The following is a 21,098-nucleotide window of genomic DNA, read 5'->3' as shown; positions in this document are numbered from 1 at the left end:
ATTGTAACCGTGGGCTAAAGGCGGAGAATTAGGGTCTTACCAAGGATATCCGTAGTAGTCTGATTCCCTTGACGGCTGTCTGAAGGATATTGACTGAAAGGGCTGTCAAAATACAACAGAATAACACGGATCAGAATGAGTTTGACATAAAGACTGGCTGCCATCCCCGAGCTCCTGCTGTGCAAGAGAACCGTACCTTTGGATCCAAGCAAGGTTTTACACAAGAACTGGGGAAAAATCCACTTTTTTGTGTTTGAATGAGCCTTCCCTGCAAAAAAAATAAATAAAAAGGTTTAAATCAAGGCACAAAGAGGCTCCAAAAAGATATATCAACGAGATGGATTTATGCAAAAGAAGTATGTGCTTTAAATTGATCCCAGCATTTGTTTCATTCTAAACTGTAAAGCTATGCTGCCCCCTGTTGGTGATATCAGGTAAAAAATATTTTAAAATCCGAAAATTCTACTTTTTACCAGAAGTAATAGGATTCCTCTAAAAAGAAACACCAGGACGATAAGGAAAGATTGAGAGATTCTATACTGTATATGCTAAATAATGTACATTACATTAAGTCTGATCTCTAATGTTCCCAGCAGGAAAACATCCGTCAAGATTACAGATCAGTGTCAGAGCTGAAGTACCTTCCCTGCCTGAAGCAGCTGATTTGGGGCACAGCTCACCCTTCAAGTCACACAAAGGCATTAAAATGCCAGCCTGTCACATTTAATGGCTAAAATAAATTTGTGGCATCTCAGATTTTCCCTGAATCATCGCAGCAAGAGGGAGCTTTGTGTGAGTGTGTAAAACCAGTGACTCAGCACCGACAGCCCCTGAAGCAAGATACAGTTTTAATCAGCTGCAACAATAAACCAGCAAGTCGGCAGGAACAGGACTGCTAATGTTAGACCAACAGACAATCAATAAAACGGGTAATGGCGCGGAGAAGGGGAGAATGATCTGACAAATTACAACATGACGTCTCCCAAGGCAGCTCATTCCAAATGCTCCTCTGAACTGTTCTTCTGCTTCAAATCCCATGAAACCTTTTATTGGTCTTCGGGAAATGGCTAAACCAAATTTAAAATGTACAAGGCTGTGAACACAAAGCTAGTCCACATGGCCAAAAGCTGAAAATAAAATAACCAAACTAAGATTTCTATCACAGTTTCAAAGTATTCCGTCACTATCTTGCTTTATTGGATTTGTCATTAATCCCCTTTTTTATTAATATTTAAACAATATATTATATGTATATTACACACAGCCCAGTCAAAAAAAGATTTATTTTTCTGAACGTAATTTTTCTTTTCAGACATTAAAAAAATGTTTTTAGTTTAAAGACACATCAAACAATTTTTGCAAACACATTTTTAGCTATTTTTTGTCTTTATTTGTTAATTTTAATTTGTTTTCTCTAAGTAAATCAATAATTAAAAAAAAAAAAAAAATTAAATCTTAAGAATGGGAAGCAAATGATTAAAACAGCCAAACATGTGCTGAACTATATATGAAAAAGGAGAATATAACGAGTTTACTTAGTTAAAAGACAAGTTACACAACAGTTAACCCGACAGTCTGAGGGTAAAGTGATCAAAAATCCATTAACTCTTAAACTTAGTTTACAATTTAATTAAATCTACACCAAATTAAAGTGCTAAGGCAATCTAATTTAATGAGCATTTAGGTGCCTGTCAGCTCCTGTTCGAGTTTTAACTTCAAGGAGTCTCTTCTGACTGATGACTGAGATCCAGACTTTTACTTCTGCAGGATTGCTGTTGAGTAAAATAACTAGAACAGTTGTTTTTTTTGATCAAGAAAGGAAAATACACAAAAGAAAAACAAATAAAAATATAATTTCAACTATTTTTATTTAATCCTGAATAATAACAAAACAATCCCAAAGATCTAACTCGTGAATTTAATAACTCGTTTGTAAACTCAGTCATTAAAAATAAGAAAGAATAGTTAGAAATTCTTTACAGCCTAATTAATTTTGAGCATTTTTTTTCAAGCTGGAGCAGCTGAAATTATCAAGTGTCTTTAGTCTTCCACAGCCAAGGATGTGCAAAGACATAAAAAACATAAAATATACTTGTATGCCAAGTAACTCATCACACACAAAGTACTTAATTAAAGTAGAATTTTTTTCCCTAGAAGATGGAAAGTGACCTCAATCTCACCAATTTTTAAAACTGCAAAATCAAAAATGATTTTAAAACTATTAAGCTAGAATTTATTTGGATTTGTAGAAAAGAGGCCTAGAGGAAGATAACAGAGTAGAATAACTGACAGCAGTTTAATCTTTTCTCTATTTGTTCGCTGTTTATGATTTTAAAGGCACCAGCTCAGGATCGTCAAATGGAAAAGAGCAGTCATGCTATAGGCTGTCATATTTACAGTCTGTGTAATTGTTTATCAATGTCAATTGCCTTTACATAAAAAAATATTTTTTCTTAGCATTATGGGTAATTGAGTTTATGTGATCCCACCTAATTTCACCTTTATGCTTCCCACAATAACCGTTCTTGGAACATATAAATAACTGTTTATGCAGTTTGTCAAACTAAATCTTAATTAGCAACTTATTTTTCCTTTTCAAAGCAGTTGAAATGATTGACTTGAAGTACCTCCCACCACGTGGTGTCTGGATCTCCCTTGAGCAGCTCAATAATGTCTCCTGTTTGGAAGCACAGCGGCATCTTCCCTGGAGGAGGCGATGTGCCATGGTAGTTCCTCACTGCCACCATCTTTGGACCTGTGAGAACAGTTCAGCGCTGTCACTAAAGATTTAAGGAAGTCAAGTTAGAATAGACCAAAGTTGAAGCCTTTTTTCTGTCTAAAAGCTTAAAATGACATGTTTTTTCCTGCTTTAAAGCACTATTCGATTGAGAAATGTGATGCATTTCTCAATCAAACATGTTTTGATGGGCTTGAAGGGGAAATCCACTAGATGGCAACAAAGAGCTGTGATCTTCAAAAATACTACTTGACATTTTGGAGAGCATTTCCTCTCACTTTGAGAAGCTAGATTTCTTACCTGGTGACAATCCAGGTTCCTGTGAAAATAAACCAAAAAAAGAAGAATTAAACATTTTGTAAAATTCTTAGCCTCTTCCTTTACTCATTGTATGCATGTGACGAGTACAGATGCTGAGAAGGAAGTGAAAATACTCTATGGTTAATGGAGAGACTACTCACCAAATCATGAGGATCTGAAAAACAAAAACAAAAAAGAAGAAGCACAGAGAGAAAGTCACATCACAAGACAATTTCAGAGTAAAATTTTCAGTCTTTGTTTTGCATGAATGAATTGTTGTGCAAAAAAAATTAAGGTTTCAACAAAAATCAGTAAAAAGCACATACAATTTTAAAATTCTAATTTTAGCTCTTTCAGCTGTAGAGAACTGGTTTGATTTGAGATTAAGATTTTTTTTTTTTACATAATTGTTAAAAAGTCTTGAAATGAGCTTTATAAAATAGTCAATGTGTTTTTACTTTTAGGGGGCTTGAGCCTAGGGTCACAGCCCCATACGCCGGGTTCACACCACATGCAGAAGTACTGCGAAGCGGCAAAAAACGGAGCCGGCATCCTTTCGGTGCCCTTGATAACCTATGATGTAGCTCACACCAGACGAGAAGCGCCGCAGTTCTCCATGGCTGGCTCATGCAGTTCAGCGATTGTTTCGCCGTCAGGTCTATCTTTTGCGCAAGTTGTAAGCGATCCACGTTAATTCTGGCAGGAAGTTACGCCAGGACACGCGAGAAAATCTGGTCAATTTTCAAAATATAACCAATGTTTCACAATAAAACACTGCATGATTATGTGTTTTTGGCCAAAATCAAAAAGCCTTTGTTGAGTTTTATTTTTAAATAGTTTCTACAGCGGGAGTTCTTTAGAAATATGCCTAGTTGTGGGCAGGACTGTTGACACGCTGATATCCCATCATGCCTTTGTTTACACTCTCTTCCTCTAGCTTACAGCCCGTCACAACCTTAAGCTAACATTAGGATAGCAAAAAAATTAAAAATAATCGGCGAGCATTATCGGGACCAGATTGCAGCACAGACAAGGAAAATGAAGACGTTAATGGATCTGTTTCTCTGTCTGTAAGTTGATGATTTAGAATTGGAGCAGAGCAAGGAGACTTTGATCCACCTCTGGCAGTGACCACATCACTAACCTGAGCTTATTCTAACTTTTTATCTGCTCTATCAAGATGTAAATATAGCAACATGTTAAAAACACAAAAAATATATTTTTTTGCAAACAAACTGAATAACTGGACATAAAAAAAAACGATTCCTCCTGACTCCCAGTAGCTGCTCCTCACTTTGTTACCAAACCCATGACAAAATGAATTAGTCCCACCCTCCCACCTCGCCACCTTCCTGCTGGGTAAAGAGGGACTGCGCTCTTTGACAGCAGGTTAAGCTTGTAGATAATTAGAGCAGTCATCATTCATGTTTCACATGTCGATGATGAATGTTGCAGAGTTTTCATCTGAATGTTGCCCGGCCCTGCTCCCTGACCTAGAAAAACAAAGCCGATTAGCATGTAAAAAGGAAACACCTACTGATTTTACAGATGGTGATCACTTCCAGACACTCTTTGTGAGCTCCGGTTCCACAGCGAGAGCAGTAGTAGCCCTGATAGAAAATGCCTCTGAAAAACACACAAACACACACATTGATTTACACATCTGCAAAGCAAACAGGAAGTGCCTCAGACACACATTAACCTCCAGCAAAACAACAAATAAAGGAGACCCGGTGCTTGTAAATGTTAGTGTAGAGCCTTGATCATTCCCTCTTCTTTGATTCCTTGAAAACCAAAAATAAATGTGTTCTATTGAAGCTCATTTTAACCAGAAGAGAATTTGTAATGGAGCTTGTAATAGAGCGTGCATAGCACACTGCCATGTACAGTAGTAAGTGCCATAAATCACAATCCGTTGGGGCTGGGGCTCTAATTAGCATCCAGAACGCTGGTCCCTGCTCCCACCAGCTCTGGATTTAGGTCAGCAATGCCATGAAACTCTGGGGTCAATAGAAAGAGTGCTGTTTAGCTAGCTTACTGTAATAGAGGTGAAAGTGGGGTTCCGTTGTGCACGGGGGGTAAAACCACTGTTGTTTTCTCATATGAGGAGTGTTTTCATGCAGGCATTTGGGGAAATGTAGAAGTGTATACTGATCCATCTGCAACTGTCACCAAAAACTATGGTAGCATGATTAATGGTAGCAAAAGAAGAAGAAAAAAGAACTTCCTTAAAGCTCGCTCCAATTAAAACATTCAAAGGGCTCCCAGTGGTCTTTTAATTATGATTGTGTCGTTTTTAGACCAAAAAAACCCCAAAACGGTTGTTTTCTAGAACATAGTTTCTGCAGAGCAGCAGAAGTTCATTAGAATTTCACCTCTGACTAACGGATGGAACCGTTGGCACGAAGTAAACCTGAAATAATTTCCCGTCATCCCTTTGTTTACACTCTCTTCTACTAGCTTATAGCCCTTCTCACTTTCAAGCTAACATTAGCGGTGCAACAAAAATGGTGAGTAATATTGGAGCTATCCTCCCGTACATTTTTGATCCAGATTCCAGCTCAGATGAGGTAAACAAATGATTGATTTATGATTGGAATAAAAATGCATTTTTAATTTTAACCTCCTTTATATATGTCCTCCATCATGAGAAAAATGCTACAAGAACATGTTAAAAACGCAAAAACAACCATTTTTATTGGACTAGTTTTTCAAATAATGTAGCTCTGTTTGTGTTCACCAAATAGTAATATTTTTTCATTTATTGAGTAGTTATTTTGGGGAAGTAATTACCTTTAGTGTTTTCTATGTACACGTTTATGTTGCATTAGCCACAGGCTATAAGAGGAAATGCTGACAGTTCTTCATCACCAACAATTAAGTGCCTACATACAGTTCAACCTCAAACATAAATCTTGACCAAAACCAAACAAAAAGATGAATTAAATAAACTGACATTTAGGTAAAATCACTGTTAGCTCCACATAAAAGAGTAAACATGGTTTTGTGTCTGAATTCCTTCACTACTCACTACATATTGTACTATATAGTACGTTTGTCATTTCGTAGAGCAGTCCGAATCTACAATTCCAAAATTCATTTCCGAGACATTTATCAGAATTCTCTGCAAAAAATTAGTGTGCATTGATGTTCACTATGGGGAATATAGACCACAATGTTTGAACAAGTTTGGTGAAAAAAAATAATAAATAATAATTTAGTTTTTTATGACCCATCCACAATTTCATCAAAAAAGTAGTGAGCATGGTGCCCGAATCACTTTTAAAATCCAGGGCACTAGATAGTCCCGCACTATACAGTATTTTGTTATTAGGGAGTAGGGAAGGAATTAAGACATAGCCCATGTTTTCCCAATAAGCTTATACTAGCTTGATCAAGACTAATGAAACAGTTTTCTTTATTTGTTAAAGTGATACTACGTCCAGTCCAATTAATCCAATTAAAATAATCCAATAAAAATTTTAAGCAGAATGTGGTCAGCCTTGACAATACTTTTTACTTCGAACTGCTATTTAACTGAGGGTAAAGCCCACAGCCTTGCAGCAGGTTAGAACAAAGAAGTCAATGTGCTAGCATGGGCCTTGCCAGAGGCAGCAAAATCCATCTATCTGAACATGCAGAGTTAATTATATAAGAAATTACATTCATGTAACTTTTGGATTGCTTGGAGGCAGGACTTTTTACCAGTGGATCCCTATTTTCCCTAATAATATAAATAGATGAGCTAAAATAACTGTGTATATATATATATATATATTTTTTTTTTTTACAAATTTGCAAAATGGATTTAAAATTTAACAAAGTTAAATGTTGGGTCTTATTAACAACTCTCCCATATTTGGCAGATTTTTCTTCAATTTAATAAAGTGTGTAGGCCTAGCCACAGCACCTGTCTGTGTATTACATTCACTGTTCTTGTTCACATTCTGCAAAAGCAAACATGTTCCTCCTTAAAAACTAATATGTGACAGCTGGAAGAATTTACTGAGCAAATCTGTTTCAGACTGTGAGCCCAGGCCGTGTTCATTTTCGTCAATGTTGGTTACCTCAAGAGCTTCTTGCAAGCTCGACAGTCGGTGTTCTTATCAAATGTGTACATTTGGAAGTTGTGCTGATTGGCGGTGGCTCTCTCCGGCTTTATGTTGGACCTAAATGAGGACAAATTTGTTTCATTAGTTATCTAAAAAGGCAGCTAATGACAACATTTGATATAATTTATTAGAGAAATTACAAAAAAAATAAATAAAGTAAACTGAATTTTTAAAATAGTTTTAACACCTAAATCGGGTTTAATCCATACAATCATACTTACATAGCCATTTCAAACTGCTCCATCCAAATCCTCTTATTGTCTTCCGTTTTACAGAAGAACTGGAAGCCCTGCTTCCCTTGCAGATGGATCAGGTAGAAGCCGTAGGACCACTAGGGAGAAGAATGAGCAGATGGCAAAAGGATGTTTGGATGGCAGTAAGAGGAAGACACAAACAAACCCCTGCAACAGAGTGTTTTAGGAATTCTAACATCACATTTAACCCATAACTGAAAGTGCGTTTGAAGAAAGCAGGGGGAAAACAATTAAAGCACCAAAAGGCAGATGTGCAATCACAGCACGACACCCACAGTACACAACTTCTAAAATTAGCTCCCTATGAGAGGATGAGTTAAATAAAGGATTCACTTGAGCTTACCATTTTTCCACTCGACTGGTAAGCATGCAAAAAGAAAGACACCAGATAAAGACCCAGTTACTCATGCACACAAATAGACATGCAGATTTTAAATAAAGCAGCATGTTAGACCAGTGATGAGATGCACTGCCCAACGTTTTCATGAATCTCGAATCACGTGTGATGCATTTAGGATTTCCAAGCAAGCAGGGTGCACGTTTTGCACGTCAGTGCATTACACATTAGATTTGGTATCTGAAATTACAATCAACAAGCTCCTGGGCAGTATTTGCAATGATTGCACAGGCTGTTTCATCATTTACACTGGCGAAGCTACGTTTACAAAGACCTTCTGTGCAAGATCTCCTTTGTCATTTCTCCAAACAAAGCTAAGAGTTTTTTTTACCTTTTTCATGTCTCTGTTGTTCATGAGGTCATCTGACATTTTGTACGACTGCAGTTCAATAATCTCCTTCAGCTCATAATTATAGCCTTTCCTCTTGCACACAATGACTACTTTGTCAAAGAGGAAGATATACCTGGAAACGTTGACACATATTCATCCATTAATTGATAAAAATCAAGCTTTAGGACGTGGATTCATCTCGATTGCCTTCTAATTTTGGCCTCACCGGTCCTGTTTTGCTCTATTGATGATAGAAGACACCTTCAGCTCTCCGTCTATCTTTGGCCTGCCGTACTCCTCCAGTTTCACCTGCTGCTTAGGTCACAAAAGCACAAAAGGGATTAAAGGCACTTAATTCCTGAGGAATTACATCAAAAAGTTCCATTAAAAAGGCAAACAAGCTGAATAGACATGGTATTTAACATTTCAGCAAGTCAGAAAACTTACAAGATTTTCTATAGAATTTTGGAATTCACTGATTTTCTTCAGTGTCTCATTGTCCCTTTTGACTTCATTTATATACATCGCCAAGTCCTGAAAGACAGAACATTTCTGAGCTCAACTTGAGATCTGTAGATGTTTGCACATATGTGACTTACATTTAAACATATCATAGTGAATTCTAATGGCCTTTCATGAATACATGCAAACACATAACACAGACCTCCATGGCCTCCAGAGCCTCTTTGAGCTGTTGTCTCTCAGGTCGGTCAGTTGAATGACTCAGAAGTTCCTGTTGAGAGAATCTTTCATTATCATTTATTAGCTGGCTGCTTTTATTATGCATTAGTCATGACACATTTGTTTTTAATTTACAAAGTAGGGCTGTGTTTTGGGTGTATTTGATGACCAATTAGATGAATCAAAATAGCAGGTTTACTGATGAGTCATCATCAAATTACTGCTTTTTTTGGGAAGAAGAAAGTTCCAATAAATATTTAGATTTTTATCTCTCAAAAATGATTAGTAACTTAAGTCACCAAGCTGCACAACTCTCTGCTACTTTTACTAAAAAAGCAAACAATTCTGGATTGGTTGAAGAACCCACTGGACTGAAACCAACATTTTCATTATTTATGCAGAAGTCACACATGCATGTGTTGCATACATGTATTACTGTCCTTAAGGCTTATATCCATATCCCAACTCAGTGAATGAAATAAACCAAAATGTTATCAAAAGTCTCACTATGGTTGTAATGGTTACAAGTTATCAATTTTTTGAATACATTTGCAAGACTCCTCCAGGGATTCCTGCTTTTTGTTCTGTTTACATTTCAAGTGAAAACCTTTGAGTCATCTTGAAATGAAACTTTTTTTTTAATTTATTACCAAACCACTTGTTACAGGAACCAAATACATTCATTTGGATCAGGGGTGTCAAACTAGTTTTGGTTCAGGGGTTACATTCAACCCGTCTGATCTGAAGTGGGCTGGACCAGTAACGTAATAGCAGAATAACCTATGGTCAAATAAAGTAACTTTGATTTGATTTGATTTGAACTTGTTACCTGTAGCATTTTTATTTTTGTTTCTTTCTAAGTTAAAAAAAATGCATCAAGCAACCTAGTAGCCTAATCACTTATTATCACATTGTTTATTATGTTTATTTCTTGATCTCTTGTTATGCTGGTCTGGTGTTTCCTTTGCTCCCCCTATTGGCGGAATTGAGCATTGTGGTCATTTCTTTAAAGACCCCAAAACATTCTCACTCCCAAGTTGTCACATATTGACGTTTGGTTAAGGACCCTTCCAGGTCACTGTTTTGGGTGTCCCCAAGTCGTCGTTCTTTTAAATGATGGTTGTTTGTAAAATCAGGGTCCGCAAACCTCGGGACGCGGTACGGGATGCGGTACGGGACGCGGTCCCAAATGCAGTACCGGATGCGCACTACTACCGTCAATAACCCAGTACTGGTACCCTAACCTTAACTCGGTACTGGTTCACGTCTGGCTCGAGCCCGGACTGCATTTGGTCCGGTGTCTGGTTAAGTTACCAGTTCGCTAAGTGTTGAGGTTGAGGACCCCTGGTTTAATAGGAACACCCAGTTTGTCGGAAAGCAATGACATGTGGACACCCAAAATGTCAAAAAGTGTCAAGTTGAGGACACCCAAAAAGTAACGCGGAATAGTCCTTAACCAAACGTCAACATGTGAAGACTTGGAAGTGAGATTGTGTTAAAGAACTATAACAGAAAAGGGTTAGAAACTTTTTCCCCCCAGCATCCTCATTTGTTTTTCTCTTGATGACTGGGCCAGATTAAACCATCTGGTGGGCCGGATATGGATACGGTGTGTTTGACACCCCTGATCTAGATTATTGTAATGTCTTCCCAAGCCGTAATTATCTAAACGTTGCAATTATAGAGCATAAAGCAAAATGTTATCTCTAAAGGAAAAATACAATGAAAAATCAAATTTGTGTACTACTAATTTTTTTTCATCTTGCCACCCCTTTTCTACCAGATTTAAGTTATTATAAAGTCCCTTAATTCCACACATTTTTACCATCAGTGGGCACCTGCAGAGAAGTCACATTTAAACTAATGTTGGAAGTCAGACTTGGTAGATTTGCATAAAATTGCAGCAAAATCACTTTATAGTCATATTTATTTAATTCCAGAAACAGTGTTTGGACCAGGAATAACTGAGTGAATCTGCCCACAAAACAACAGAGTTAAAAACATCAAGTCTGACTCAACAGATCTATTTAAAACTCCCGTTTGGTCTGAAATGTGGTGATGTGCAAATGCTTTCAACTAAACACTCAAGTTAGTAAAAAATGCTGTAAACTGCTGCATAATTTCATGGCTTTAGAAAATACAGTACATTCATCAAATATTGAATTCCAGCATGTGGGGAATTGCATCACTAATGATGACTGTGCTGAAGTTAGAGAGCAGATGGGCTACATAGAAAATGTGAAAACTGCTCACACTATGACCAAACACAGAGCACCACTGTGATGATATCTATGCCACATCAAGTGAAAAAGTGCCCTAAGGCGTGATTGGACCCGCGGATACAAACACACACACATAGACACACACAAAGGACTTGTCAGTCTAACGTGCCCTGAGGCTGCAGTGTGCACCACTGTTCTCTGCAAAGTTGTGGGAGGCTGTGAAATGGGGTGTGTTTAATCTTATTAGTGCATGGCTGATTTGACCCGAGAGACTTGCTGCGACTCCTGCAGGGGTTCGATTGGAACTAATAGAGAAGTCACAGTGCGCTGTGTGGACCTGCAATCACCTGCGCAAACACTCACCTCAACCCTAGTTCATTACCCACTGCAGCATAAACCCGTTCGCTATGCATAATGGAGAGGGAGAGGTAATTAATTACAGGCAACATTACAAAGGCCACCCTGTTTTGTAAATAAATAGCATGAGCAAAGCTTCACATTAAAACTCAGTGTAGTTTCAATTTAGTTGCTTATTTATTTATTTATTTTTTAGAATTTTGGGTGGTTTTGTTTGTGAGTTATCCAGATTTGTTTGCCTGGTTTAGTATTAGGGTTTTCATTTGCAGGGATCTGGCTATTTGCTGAAAATCCCAAGCAGAGCAGTGCAAGTATTTGTTGGCACTAATTTATGATTTTTTTTATTATTATCTTATTTCTTAGGATTGAAGATTTTTGTATGGCATATGAAAATCTGTGAAATACCACCTGCTCAAATGGAATCTTCACCATTTTGCACTATTGGGAGGCTTACTGCTGTGGAGAAACAAGGCCACCAGCGGTGCAAATATTATTTTTTTACTGTCGCAATAACCATTTTTACACAGCGTGCATCCTAGTGATTTGCAGTCAGCACTAAATTATGCGGTCTATGTTTGAAACAGGCATGGAGAATGCAACATCATGAGCTTCAATTATATAATGCATGACAAATTATTGAAATAAATCTCAAAAAATTTTTAGGTAACAAAAAAAATGCTGTATCTAATTAACTGTGTTTTGGATTGATTGTTTTTGTAGGTTAAAGTAAAAGTTCTAGATTAGTAAAAAATCTTCTTGAATGTGTATACATGATACAAAGTCAAAGCCGATGACTTGGCAATCTAATTCAATAGTTACACAGTTTAACAACAAAGAAAATGTGCAGGAAAGGACCATCAAAGAGCATAAAAAAATAAAAAAAATACAGACACACACAAAGGTGGCATAAAACACTAATAACATTCAACATCAACTTCCAGCTTCAGACTCAGAACATTCTTAGTAAACTCTGCTTCTCAGTTCCTCTTTCCATCAATAACAGGAAAAAACAGCTTTCCTTCTGGTCTCTTGAACACACAGGATATCCAACGGTTTCTCTTTCCATCAAGCTCTCTACCTTTCCCTAAGTTCCTACTTTAGGTCCTACAGTCATGTCTTTCATTGTCTCTCTGTCTACAGACACGACCTCTCCTCCACTTCAGTCAATAGCAGTCAAATTTTTCTTGGCACGCCACAGGTTAACAGCACCGCTGAAAACCACTATTAACCAGAGAAAAAATTCACAACCACCAGTGTGAAAGTTCTGTGTTGGACCACTAACAACAAGAAAAAGGCTATTGTTGCCTCAAAATCTTAAATCCTACTTATTTATTTAATCTACCTGAGGCTGGAATTTTCAGACACATTTGACGACCCTAGAAGGTTACGAATAGATGCGTTTTTTAAATGTCATTTTTCAAAGAGCTTGTACTTAGGAAACATCTAAAATATCTGACTCAGGAACAGCCCAAATCCAAATTCAGTAGAAAACAAGGGTGGAAATGTCCCATTATTTGAAACACACCACAGTGTGTGTAATTTGTTTTCTGCATTTGACCCAATCCCTCTGGGGAGTGGTGAGCTGCAGACACAGCCGCGCTCGGAAACCATTTGGTGGTTTAACCCCCCCAATCCAAGGGTGGACACTCTACTGCAAAGCCACTGAGCTGGTACTGATAAGGTAAATGTGCAACATTTGTATTTGGGGGGTGACTCTTACCTTCAGTAGTAGGTGATATTTTAGCACCCTCTGCATGGGAACAACCAACAAGTCCTGCAGCTTGAACTTCCCTTCTTGCACTTTCAGCGTACATTCCTGTGGAAAAAGCAGTGAGGGAAGTCATTACACACTGCATAATAAAGAATTGTAAGATTTCCACTGACAAGCATCCATTTATTGCTTAATAATTCATTGCTGCACTTTTGCTTCCAAACATTCATAGTGAGGCCTGCTGACAACAATGAGGCCAGTTCATTCTTTCAGGGCACAAGCACGCTGGCTGTGCCAAAATGTGTGACACAGTTTTTCTCCACACTGACTGAGGAATTCCTCTGAGTCACAACTACATTTTTAAAATCTCCACATAAAAGGCTCTATTGTTGGTATCATTCAAAAAATCATCTCATAAAGATTTACAAAGCACTAGTGACAACAATGTACACCTTCTTTATTTAGTTTTTTCCAATTAAGGCTTGATTTCAATAACTTGAGAAATGTTATTTAGCTGCTCACAAAGCTCTTTAGTTGTGATGAAGAGCCATCAGCTGGGGCTGTGATCATCTCACATATCTTTCATAAGATAGCTGCTGACTTTCCTGAATCCCACTACTTCATTACAATTTCCATCTGATTTGCAGAGTAAATGTTTTACAATAATTTTCTTATTTACAAAAATATTTTTTTCATTTCATGTATTATGTAACAGAGAGGTAGTTATTTAAAAACCCAGTCCAATTAAAATTATTTTTTTGTGTGTTTTTAACATGTTTTTGTGGCATTTCTTTTAAGAGGGGGGACACTAATTAAGTAACTGAGCTTAAAATTCACATTCCTGAGAATTTTATTGTTTAAATTGTTGTGAATCAGGAGCAGACAAAAAAATTAAAGTTTGAAAAATATCATATTTGTGACTCAGAAAATACATCTGAGCTGGAACCTGGATCAAAACTTTACTGCTGGATAGCTCCAACATTGCTCTGTATTTTTGTTCTAACAGTAATGCTAGACTGGGGTTGTGAGGGGCTGTAAGCTAGAGGGAGAGGGTGTAAACAAAGAGCTCTCAGCAACAGAGAGGGTAAAGGGGATGGGCCAACAGTCCCAACTGCTGATGCTCTGCAGAAACTACAACTTAGAAAACAACACAGGTAATTTTTGTTTTCTATTTTGGCTAAAAATTGTATAATCATAAATAATAGACCACTAGGAACACTTTTTAAATAGATCAAAAGATGATCAGAGTGGATCTTTAATACACCTTGAATGATATTTCCATTTAAGTTAGAGGTGAGGTGGTACTTTAACTTTCCTTGGGGAATTACCCAAAATAATTGATGAACCTCACATTTTTTCTGTGGACATTACTTCTGCTTATTGCTACAGTACATCCTCCAGATAGTTGTGGGGAATTTTGCTGGAGAATGACAAACACAAGACAACCATCTCACATTACCAGACAGGGAGCTCTAATCAGCTAATAGATCTTTTAAAACCAAGAAACGACATCCATGACGGCTCTTCTTTTTTCTCTTAAATCCTCTCCCCAACATTTATCAACAAATTATTTCCTGTAATCCTTCTCTAGTCAACTCATCCTTTACATTACACTCTTTCCTCTTTCTCCGCCCAATCTACGATCCATATTCTTTGTAGTTGTCCTCTAACCCATAGTACATCTTTATCACATTTCCTATGCTTTCTCCTTCTCTATTCATTTATTCTTTGTACCCACGCGTTCTTCATTCCTCCTCCTCATCTGCCACCCTTCCGTTCATTTCCTATTCCCTTTTATTTGTTTCTCCTACCATTAGGCTCTGTCTGGAGTCTGCAGTCAGATCAAACTCATCAAGATACACAGAGTTTCCAATATTGCAGTCTGTTGCAAGAAATTCAAATGGCCTTTTAGAATTCCTAATCATCAGTTGCATCAATAAATAGTATGTATTAACGGTTTCAATGTTTTAACTAGTTCCTATTTACAATTTTTTCCTAATGCTGTTAGTAGACAAAAAAGCTCAATATAGTTGGTGCCACAAATCCTGAATTTTTACCACCTTATAAGAAATTGCAAACATCAAATCAAAACTTTTTTCTTACTTCCACTGAATATAAAATGTTACACAAAGAATAACATCAACATTTAGACGAGTGGTACCAACCTCTACTTTAATCTTGATGTCCTCCCGTGTTGCTGTTAACTCATCCAGTGTCTTCTGTGCGTTCTCCATGTGGCTGCAGTACTGACCATAGATCAACAGCCTACAGAAGGACAAAAATCACACAGTTAACCCAAGAAAACTAACATACCTCATCTCATTTTTAATTGCTCAACAACCACAAAATACTCCATGTATCAATTTCATTTAAAGAAAAGTTTCCTTTAAGCAGATTTCTTAGTTTAACCGTTTAAAACCCATTTGTTAGAGTTTTCGCTAATCATATTTTATCTACCATTAACAGAAATTAATGAGGAACAAATTATGCGTATGAATGAGAAGGTATCCTTAGGGAAAATTTACTGCTGAGATCGACACCAAGATGTCTTGAATTATTGGCAGGTTCATTAAACCTGTCTAAATCATGTGTCGATTTTAAAGACGAGGCTTGATGTAAACTAACAGGGCTCGTATGAACGTGTTATATGTTGATACTGGATATGTGTTCAAAATCAACCATAAAAACAGTTTATTTCCAAGTCAACAATTAGCTGCTGAGTGCTTTTTGAGCCTTGAGGTGATGTGCTGCACGCTAATTTTAAGATTAATAACACAATCTGAAAGGGCAGCGTAAGAGTCATTTGGCACCACAGGGGCCAGATAAATGAATATGTGAATAAATGTGTGATGATTAGGAAATGTGCAGAAGCCTGATCCCAGGGCAGTGTTTGTCAGGCCGACATCCTCCTGTCAATAGGCTGTAATCACAGAGCGCTAATGAAAAACAGCTTGGTATCAGTTGCTATGCAAAGAGGAGAAAGAATCTCTTCATTTCGAGCAGTGATGATATGAGAGGCGAGTTCATCAGATATCACAGTGGGACATTGACACAGATCTGCGGGCTTCAGCTGGGAGACAGTTCAAAGTCATCTTTCCTAGAGGATGCTGCGGCACGTGGCACACTTTCCTTTCACTCACTCATTCAGTCTAAGTAGGACATTGGCACGCTTGGTACGGGAGTGTTGGCACTCGTGTTAATCTGAATTCTGAGTGGAACAAGGCAGCGAGTAAAGCCGGCCCCCGACTCTAATGCGGGCCCTGATAGATCTGCAAGCAGCGAGAAAAAGTCTGGATGGTGAAACAAAAATGCCAACTGAGACTAAAAAAAACAGAATCATGAAAAGCAGATGCATTTATTGATGAAATGTTTCACAAATATTGAGGCTTTGAAGCCGTGGGACGGTGAAGCAAATGGTTCATCACATGACTGTTCCGAAGTCCACAGTGGTGATCACTGAAGCCTCATTTGATCCACCCCACTCCCTGCAGCAAAGCTCACGCTTTGGTTAAGCTCTGGGCTAACAAGTCCCTGATTAAGCCTTGATCCACACTCGGGGAGACAGCTCCCGAACTTCCTGCTCCTCCAGAGTGACAAAATGATTGAGATTAACGGGGGGCCTTGATCAATTATAAGACACCAAACAGATCTGGCAGTGTAGAAAAGGCATAATGACAGATTCCACAAACTATATGAGTTATAAGGACATGACAGAAGATGAAGATCTTTTTTAAGAAGTTGCAGCAAGACTGGAATGCCAAATTTCAGGGCTGCTGCTGTGGGCATAGGAATTATGACAGCCATTTATTAAGACTTGATAAGATGCAATATTAAAATCCAAAGAATAATTAAACATAAGAAGAACATGTGATCTGCATGATCACACTGGAAAGCAAACAATAAAAAAACAAGAAAACCTTAGGGTTCAATTGCTCTATCAGTCAACTTCATTGTGTTTTATGTGTGGATGCATAAGATGCACATTAGCATAGTTATATGTACAGTGGTCCCTCTGTATATCACAATTCACTTTTCACTGTTTTTTCTGATTTTTCAGTGGAATTTGGTACGCTGTTTTTTTCATCACACTGCTTCTGCATCCTGATTGGCTGCTAACCTTGTCAATCAACCTCCTCCATGTAGTGTCTCCTGTACAGAAAACATTCAGCTTGCCGAATCTACACAAATCTTAGATCATGATCAGATTTTTGCTTTTATTATATAATACTGGACTTATTTTGCAATGATGATTTGAACTTTGAGAGTTTAAACAAGAGAAAGTGTGAAAATGTTTGTCTGGGAAAAGTGAAGAGTTTTCCAGTCCTAAAACACCTAGAATACTACTTTGCAGATTTCACCTATTATTATTATTTTTTTTTTTTATAATGAAAGCCCTGCAATAAACAAGGGACTCCGGTATACAAGTTTATGTCATTTTTATTGTTAATTTTTCTTAAATAGCACCAGGCAGACATTTTTCCAGCTTTGCAAAACTGTTTTTATATTGGAACCAAATCATCTACACATACACAAAATGAAAAAGCAAAACACAATCGTAGCTTTGTAAGTCAGCAACTTCAAGCAAAACAGTTGATCAAATGATTAGAAATAATGTTGCATCTGTACAAACAGAATAGCAGGAAAATATTTGATAATTTTTACTCATAATCACTGCTGGGTGAGTAAGAACAGTGGAAGCACACTGCAGTGTTTGTCATTAGATGTTTAGTTAACGCTGCCTGTTTTTGGGAAAAGAACACTGTTTGCTTGTTTCCTTTTCTTTAAAAACAGGCAGCGTTGACTAAACAGCTAATGACAAGCACTGCAGTGTGCTTCCACTGTTCCCACTCAGTCAGCAGTGATTGCTGTGTGAAAATCATAGCAAATTTCTTCTTTGAGTGCACGAGTGTTCACCTCACGATGGAAGCTAGCTTATTTTCTCGCTCCTTTCTGCATTTCTGCTTGACGAGTAATTAAAAAAACAGCAATTCCTAAATGCTAAGCTTGCCAGTTCCATTTTGTAAGTACAGATCTGTAAAAAAGGAATTAAGCAAAAGTATATTTTCATGGAAAATATGGTCTGAAACTAGGGCAATAATGTCAAAAATTAGAATTTCATGACTGTGGACTAAACTGCCAACTGGCAGCTGTTCACACATGCCTTTAAAAATCCTACAGCCGTCCATTTGGCAAAGAAAAAGGGTTCCTTTTAATTCGAATAATTTCTTGATTTATTAGAAACTTGCATAATTTGTGATGCAAAAGATTTCACAGGAAATACAATTCGGGGTAATAATGCCCTGGGTACTCCATCCAACCCCAATGGGTGGTGGAGCGGTGAGCTGAGTCAGGCGACCGAAGGAAATCTCAGAGCAAATCAGAAGTGACAGGCTATGGAGCTGGCTAATATTCTGTGACACGTGGCATTGGGACCCGCTCACCTCCACTCAACATATCCAGCACACAGCAAATGGAGGAGAACAAAAACAAAGACTTACATTGAAGAGGCTCAAAGAGTGACAATGATTACAGCAGTGTCTGAGTGTGCGGCAACCAGATTACCCTGGAAATGAGTTGAGGAATGTCGTAAAAAGACTACATCAACAAGAGGCCACTTGTATCTTGGTTGAAGCTTTTAAAGCTTCCTCTGAATATAAGCTTGGGTCTGGGTGTTTGAGAACCAAGAAGATAAAGAAGTGACATTTTTAGCACAACATTCAGTGCAATAACAAAAGCTTTTCATATTTGTATCAACGTGAAGGAAAAAAAAGATACAAGCACATTGTTGTGAAGGTCACAGGGACCTACAAGCACAGATAACCAAATTAATTATGCCATAGCTGGTCTACAGTAAAAATATCTGGATCTCTGAAAAGACCTTTGTCGTGTGCTTTCAAATCCCTTGGTTATAGCTGATTATATCCACAGAGACTCAAGAAGCAAGAATGGCTCATAATAAAGAAGGAATATGTGCCAGTCATACACAGGCAGAGAAAGCACCGCATCTGCAAATCTAATGAATACCTTCCTTGAAATAACCCCGCGTCACATTTTGGAGAATGTCACTGAAAGGTAAAGAGCAACAAAGAGCAGAATGTCATCAGCAAAAATTTGTTTATGAATGGATAGTAAATGATAAAATGGTTTTCACACCCAAGTAACCTCTAAACTGGCAAACTTGTTTGGGGCAAGAAGGTGGCCCCAGGAAATATCAGACGTTTATGCACATTATTTTTTTTTACAGGAATGGTGCGACAACCCAAAGGTAAGTACGGTTGAGGAAGATGAGAGACATAGTCATAGATTTTTTTTTTTTTTAACTTTACACACTGTGCAGGGAGTCTATTGGGTTTTTTCAAGTGAAAGGTCGGCACTCCTTGTGTGCACCTTGGCTGCTAGAAATATAAAAACATAGACAATCAGAGCTTAGTTTGTGTGGGGATCCTACAAGCACTTATCACATGCGCACCCCATGCTTAAACCATTTGTGCCCAGTCAGTGCTGCGCATAGGACATCCTACGACAGAATCTCTCGTACCCTTTAAGTGTGTGCAACTTACATTTTCCCTCAAAATACATAATAATACATTTACCACTATAGTGACATCCACAACAATGGTACATACCATTTTCATAACGTCCCTTAAGGTGGCTGCATGAGCCTCAAAGGGATTGCAAGACACACCTGTGCTCCACTTAAGATGCGGCCACACCTGTCTACCACGCTTTACGGGCTTGGAAAACCTAGAAATCCAGAACACCTGTGCAGGTTTGACCTCTCGGTGGGTGGAGTGCTCCTGCCTCAGGTGAACCAGTTTAAATATTTTGGGGTCTTGTTCATGAGTGAGGGAAGATCAGAGCCTTAGATCGACAGGTGGATTGGAGCAGAGTCCGCCGTTATGCGGTCGCTGAACCGGTCCGTTGTGGTGAGGACTGAGCCAGAAAGCAATGGACAATGAGTGACAACCGTGTCCTTCATGTCCCTAAATTTCCTGTCCTGAGTGGGGATTTTTGTTTTTCAGTGTCTCATCTTCTACTTCTGTGCTAAAAACTATTTTTAACTGGTACTTTATAAGATCTGAGAGTCAGACAGACCCAAGAGACACATGTAGGATAGAGGAACAGAGCATGTGCCAGTCTCTGTGTATTAGTCTCTTGTGTCAGACCCGTTTTGCTTTATTTGGGCCTCCAGGCTTTCAGGAAAGAGGGCTACGATGACCTTACCTATGCAAATGTGCATCGACCATTCTAGCTGAGAAGCATCAGTAGGTGAAAAAGAGCATCTGTGCTATCAAGGTCCCTGTGCAGGAACACAATACCTAATAATGTTTGCAAGAAAAAAAGCACAAATGCATTCATGAAGCATGGTGACTCACTCTCACCATAATGGCTGTATAATTCCAAACGACTGGCGTTTCCATTCTTGTGTAAGGAACGACAATCGAGGCCAGGACTTATCATCACCATCATTACCTATAAGGCTGCTGCACTTTGCTCAGCAGGGAGGCAAATCACTGCTCCCATCAGGGATGCAAATTATCCCCAAGCTCCTGTACAGCTGTACGAGATTGAAGCTGTCAGGAAAAGAAAAACTTATTTGACCAGAACAGTCAGCTTTGCCCCTTTTGTGTGTGGCTTTTAAATTAAGACTAAATCTCCACAGAACGCTGCTTGCATCAATACCCATTTTTCCAAATTAAGTGCAACTTTCAACACCCAACGAGAATGTTTTACACATTCCCAAGAAGTATTGCTTATTTAAGAAGAACAAACAACAACTTGGAAAACCACTTAGTAATATTTACCAATTCCAGATGAAATAAAAAACTAAAAAACTCAGAGCGGCTGTAAATATAAACAAGTCAAAAATCTAGAGTAAAAAAGCAACGGATAGGAGGATCTACAGTGATATGACTGACAGAATATTGAAATGATGATAGATTTGGATAAATATGAAAAACTTGTTTTTTCCACTTTTCCACTTGAATTACACAAA

General features: G+C 38.0%; 1 protein-coding gene across 1 annotated transcript in view; it reads right to left on the bottom strand.

Moving 5' to 3' along the window:
• The window catches only part of vav2 (vav 2 guanine nucleotide exchange factor), a gene marked incomplete in the record, with an annotated part of 232,681 nt that overhangs the window by 12,209 nt on the left and 199,374 nt on the right, over positions 1-21,098 (bottom strand). The window contains 15 exon segments of the mRNA XM_036214407.1: positions 41-102; positions 197-268; positions 2,628-2,755; positions 3,038-3,056; positions 3,199-3,212; positions 4,575-4,663; positions 7,105-7,206; positions 7,371-7,480; positions 7,747-7,761; positions 8,132-8,264; positions 8,358-8,446; positions 8,579-8,665; positions 8,796-8,864; positions 13,112-13,207; positions 15,268-15,367. Coding sequence (XP_036070300.1) covers positions 41-102; positions 197-268; positions 2,628-2,755; positions 3,038-3,056; positions 3,199-3,212; positions 4,575-4,663; positions 7,105-7,206; positions 7,371-7,480; positions 7,747-7,761; positions 8,132-8,264; positions 8,358-8,446; positions 8,579-8,665; positions 8,796-8,864; positions 13,112-13,207; positions 15,268-15,367 — 1,185 coding nt within the window.

Source organism: Oryzias melastigma, linkage group LG12 (genome assembly GCF_002922805.2).
Source record: "Oryzias melastigma strain HK-1 linkage group LG12, ASM292280v2, whole genome shotgun sequence".
Taxonomy (NCBI): Eukaryota; Metazoa; Chordata; class Actinopteri; order Beloniformes; family Adrianichthyidae; genus Oryzias; species Oryzias melastigma.
The sequence above is the reverse complement of the archived record's forward strand: the minus strand, read 5'-3'. Positions and strand labels throughout refer to the sequence as shown.